General features: G+C 45.3%; 1 protein-coding gene across 1 annotated transcript in view; it reads left to right on the plus strand.

Annotated features, from left to right (window-relative positions):
• Nucleotides 1–4,872, plus strand: part of CFAP20 (cilia and flagella associated protein 20) — a 15,778-nt gene extending 10,906 nt beyond the window's left edge. The window contains exons 2-6 of the mRNA XM_011938808.1: nt 1,194–1,273; nt 1,992–2,103; nt 2,686–2,874; nt 3,224–3,334; nt 4,434–4,872. Coding sequence (XP_011794198.1) covers nt 1,194–1,273; nt 1,992–2,103; nt 2,686–2,874; nt 3,224–3,334; nt 4,434–4,439 — 498 coding nt within the window. The 3' untranslated portion in view covers nt 4,440–4,872. The remainder of the gene's footprint in view (nt 1–1,193; nt 1,274–1,991; nt 2,104–2,685; nt 2,875–3,223; nt 3,335–4,433) is intronic.
• The last annotated feature ends 529 nt before the right edge of the window (nt 4,873–5,401 follow it).

Raw genomic sequence — 5,401 nt, forward strand, 5'->3', positions numbered from 1 at the left:
AAAAAAAAAAAAAAGTTTAATGCTTGAAGATAATTGTTCTTTCCTAAATATTTTGAGAGGAGGAATCTGTATTGAGTATTGATTCCTCCCCATCATCCACCTCCTACATATGCAGCAAACAATACAAAACAGTGTGGGATGAGGTGCTAAATTATGTCGTCTAGACAACATGAGCCAGAAAAACAAATCAGAAAAGAGAGGTCAGTGTGGGCTGAAAATGCTAAAGAAGGCGTCTGTGTGTGGCACAGATGGGAATTGAATTCCTGCTTTAAACAGTAGAAAATTAGGGAAAAGCAGATAGGGAAGCATGAAGCAGGATAACTCCAGGGAGGAATGCTTTCACTTTTTGTTGCTGCCCTCCTCAGTAACACTCAGCTTTTCCTTGGCTTTTCTGGCCAAAGAAGTATACGAGGCAGGATGGGCGCAGTGGCCTATGCCTGTAATTCCAGCACTTTGGGAGGCCAAGGCAGGTGGATCACAAGGTCAGGAGTTCGAGACCAGCCTGACCAACATGGTGAAAGCCCATCTCTACTAAAGATACAAAAAAAATATAGCTGGGCATAGTGCTGCACACTTGTAATCCCAGCTACTCAGGAAGCTGAGGCAGGAGAATCGCTTGAACCTGGAAGGCAGAGGTTGTGGTGAGCCAAGATCACGCCATTGCACTCCAGCCTGGGAGACAGGGCGAGACTCTGTTTTAAAAGAAAAAAAAAAAAAGAGAAAGAAAGAAATCTACGAGGCAGTATCAGGCAGTGGAAAGACTGCTGAATCCTGAGTCTCCTACTTAGGGTTTGGCATTTGCAGTTCCGGGGTGCCAATGTCCACATTTATAAAGTGGAAACAGTATCACCTGCCTTGTTGTTTTTACTGTGTGAGGCTTAAGTGAGAAGATAATGTGTGTGATATTCGTGGTGCATGGTAGGCATTCAGTAGATATTAGCTGAATCTAAATTGAGTTGATGTATTTGGGGAGAAGGTTCCCCTGATTGATGGATTGCCAAGTTACCTGGGATTCCCATGGTGGTTGATGTGACCCTGTCTAGAGGTAATAGCATGGCTTACTTACATATAAGCTTCAGTGTACTGTGTCACAAGTTTCTTTGTATGCCTCTTGGGCTACCGTGGTTTTCTTTAAATGGTCCTATTCAGCCTTGTCAGATATTTCAGTACTAATCGAATTTTCTTTCTTGTAGGTACGGAATGGCCACATCAAAAGAATCACTGATAATGACATCCAGTCCCTGGTGCTAGAGATTGAAGGGACAAACGTAAGGTAGGTTGCCACCTCTGTTCTCCCAGAGACATCATGTACTAGGGAGGCATATGTCATAGAGGCTAATAGCACAGACTGTAGAGTCAGAGTGCCAGATGTGAGTCCAGCTCTGCCACTTAGAGCTTACCCTGGACAAGTTACTGAATCCCCCAGACCTTAGCATACTCATCTGTACAATGGACAGAATAATAGTACATTTTCCCTATAGGGTTATTGCGAGGAGTAAATAAATGAATATGTATAAAACACTTAAAACCTTGCTTAGCACATAGTAAGCACGATGTCAGTATTAGCTGTATTATTAACCAAAGTGTGTGTCAGGGTGGGGAGTGGGCAGTGTTGTACAGCTCATCCAGTGGGTGGACAGTGTGGTTTTCAGTGCCATAGAGGTCTCAGTTTTGGTTTTCTGTCATTCGATGGCTCCCCTGGACCAGAATTGAGATCTTCTCTCACTGGAGGAGCTTCTAAGATCCACTATCTGGCGCTTTTTTTCAGATATTTTATTGCTGCTGTCTAGTCCTGTGTTAAGCTTTTATTCCTGGGTCCAGCGTTTGTTAAAGCATCCGCTGACTTAGGGCTGAGGGATTCACTGGGTGGCGTGTCTGAATCTTTTAGCTCTGCTGTCCAGTGTTTCCTCTTGGACCCTGTATTATTGTTGTGTATACCACAAAGGAAGAGAGTCCAGGAGTGTGTTTATTGGTATTTCCTCTCTCTACAGCACCACATACATCACATGCCCTGCAGACCCCAAGAAGACACTGGGAATTAAACTTCCTTTCCTCGTCATGATTATCAAAAACCTGAAGAAGTATTTTACCTTCGAAGTACAGGTAAGTTCGTGGACGTGAATGTGTCCACTCTTGGCTATACCAGAGAGAGAGCCTTTGAACTGATGGGAAAAAGTGGCCCTACAAAAGTATCTTTATCCTTTCGCATGTATTCTACTATAAGCCCAATGCAGTCCTTGTTATGTAAATTTGGCATTAGTGATCAAAATTTAATGCCAGGTTTTTAAAGAAACAGTAAACACCTAGAAAATCTAGCGATTTCAAAGATTCAGAGTTAGCATGGTATCCATTTGGGGAGTGACTGTTTAATACTCAGTGGCTGTTCTGTTTTAGTATTTCTGATTTTTCAAAAGGAATAACATTTATGTACTCCATGGTCTGAGAGCCAGCCGACTGTTATATGTCATAAGCAGCTGGTGTTGTCTTGGCAACAAACAAGATAAACTTGCTACTTCCGGGCCATCTGCATGCAGCGTATGACCTGTGTCTGGTCTGTTTATTTTCCTGTGAGTCTCAGCCTTGGGAAAGCAAGCTGTGGGAATTCAGGTCGTTGTCTGGACAAGGTTGTGTGCTTCCTCCAAGACAGAGCTTCTTCTCTGTGTCATGCTTCTCTGTATTTCACAGGTACTAGATGACAAGAATGTGCGTCGTCGCTTTCGGGCAAGTAACTACCAGAGCACCACCCGGGTCAAACCCTTCATCTGCACCATGCCCATGCGGCTGGATGACGGCTGGAACCAGATTCAGTTCAACTTATTAGACTTCACGCGGCGAGCGTACGGCACCAATTACATTGAGACCCTCAGAGTGCAGGTACTGCTCCTTTCCCAGACAGAGCCCCGGGCTGGGGACAGGGCACACTGCGTCTAATACTGGCCTGTGGCCCATGTAGCAGAACAGTGTGTGTTTCTGGCTTCAGTTTCCCACACTGTCCAGAGAGCTCTGGCCTCACAAAGGTCCGGGAAATATTGAGGAGTCGGGTCAGGTATAGGGGTGAATGCAGCAAGAAAGACCTCCCTCTTACCAGAATCCATCCCTAAGACAAGCCAAGGAAATGCCAGAGATGAAGCATTTCCATTCCTAGAAGAGGGCCTCTAGAAGACTCTGGAAAAGGGGGAGAATGGTCACGTTTAGCCTCTCAAAAGAAGCATTGCCTTGACAGATCCATGCAAACTGTCGCATCCGACGGGTTTACTTCTCAGACAGACTCTACTCAGAAGATGAGCTGCCGGCAGAGTTCAAACTGTATCTCCCAGTTCAGAGCAAGGCAAAGGTAAGCCAGTCTTCCCCAGAGGAAGGCCCACCAGTGAGTTGGGGGAGCTGTGCTCCTGGAAGGTGCTCTGGTCTAAGAATTCAGCTGCAGAGCCTCTCTGTGTTGACACTTTGGGGGGTCTTTATATCACAAGATCTTAGGTCTCCTTTCAGCATCAGCACTGAATCAGGAATGCTCCTGTGAAAGATTCTGTTACTGATGTCTCCCCTCTCCACGGTGAGAGGGGATGAGGCACTTCCTACCACTGGCTCACAGAACTTCAGAAAATATCTTCCATCTTTTTTTTTTTTTTTTTTTGGGAGACGGAGTCTCGCTCTGTCGCCCAGGCTGGAGTGCAGTGGCCGGATCTCAGCTCACTGCAAGCTCCGCCTCCCGGGTTTACGCCATTCTCCTGCCTCAGCCTCCCGAGTAGCTGGGACTACAGGCGCCCGCCACTTCGCCCGGCTAGTTTTTTTGTATTTTTTAGTAGAGACGGGGTTTCACCGTGTTAGCCAGGATGGTCTCGACTCCTGACCTCGTGATCCACCCGTCTCAGCCTCCCAAAGTGCTGGGATTACAGGCCTGAGCCACCGCGCCCGGCCAATATCTTCCATCTTAACTCTTTCTTTTTTTTGAAATGGAGTCTTGCTGTGTTGCCCATGCTAGAGTGCAGTGGCACGATCTCAGCTTATTGCAACCTCTGCCTCCCGGTTCAAGGGATTCTTGTGCTTCAGGCTCCTGAGTAGCTGGGATTATAGGCGCCCACCACCATGCCCAACTAATTTTTAATTTTTGTAGAGACGGGGTTTCACCTTGTTGGCCAGGCTCAAACTCCTGACCTCAAGTGATCTGCCCTCTTCGGCCTCCCAAACTGCTGGGATTACAGGCATGAGCCACTGCGCCCAGCCCCATCTTAACTCTTAATCAGCCCAAAAGTATTATCCGCTGATAGGTACCTGCTAACACAACGGTGGGTGCTTCCCTGCCTGTCTGCTGCAGATGTGTGTCCATTCTCCACAGTGAGTCCACTCAAGTGTCACCAGTGGCAGGGGCCTGTGACACTGACCGTCTATTTTCTAGTAACTTAAACTGATGCCTCTTTTCTGTTTTTTCCCTTCAGCAATAACTGGAATTGTGACTCAAGGGATAGACCCTGGATGTGACTCTTCTTTTAAAGAGGAAACTATGTGGAAGATGATGCAAAAAACGTATTTATCTTAGTTCACTCTGCTGTAGTTCTGTTATTTATACTCGGTGTTGCTCGTCATGGACACCGGTGAACATGCCGTAACTCTGTCACTGCATTGTAAGTGCAGTGGGGGTAAGGAGTCCTGTGAGTGGCGCGTGAACGCTGGAGCTTATTCCGCCGCCTGCCCCAGTGTCGGAGCAGATACCTTTTCCACGAACTTACAGAATTCAAGATGGCCCTTAAGGAATTCCAGACCAATATTTCTTCCTGCAGTTTATTCTGTGTTTTATATATTATCTAAATATGTGTATATGCTGTGTAATACTCGTAATCTGGAAATGAATAAAATGATATATTCCTGGTTTGTAAATTTGTTGCTAGTTTGTCTTTCTTCATGGTGATGTTTCTGTTTCCTTTGTGATATGAAAAGGGAACTATTTCCATTGAACATCTTGTACATTTCATGCTGTGAACTATCTTGTATTAAAGTATCTAAAGAACAAGACATATTATGCAGCTGACCCTTGAACAACACAGGTTTGAACTGTGCAGATCCATTTATATGAGGATTTTCTTCCACCTCTGCCACCCCTGAGACAACAGACCAGTCCCCCCTCCTCTCGCTCCACCTCCTCCTCCTCCCCTCCTCATCAATGTGAAGACAACAATGATGAAGACCTTTATGATGATCCACTTAATGAATAGTAAATATATTTTCTCTTCCTTATGATTTTCTTAATGACATTTTCTTTTCTCTAGCCTACCTTATTGTGAGAACACAAAATACAGTATGTAATTCATACAAAATATGTGTTGAATGGCTGTTTATATTATCAGTAAGGGTTCTAGTCAACAGGATGCTATAGTAGTTAAGCTTTGGGAGAGTCAAAAGTTATACA

Source organism: Colobus angolensis, unplaced genomic scaffold (assembly GCF_000951035.1).
Source record: "Colobus angolensis palliatus isolate OR3802 unplaced genomic scaffold, Cang.pa_1.0 Scaffold178, whole genome shotgun sequence".
In the NCBI taxonomy this organism is placed as follows: Eukaryota; Metazoa; Chordata; class Mammalia; order Primates; family Cercopithecidae; genus Colobus; species Colobus angolensis.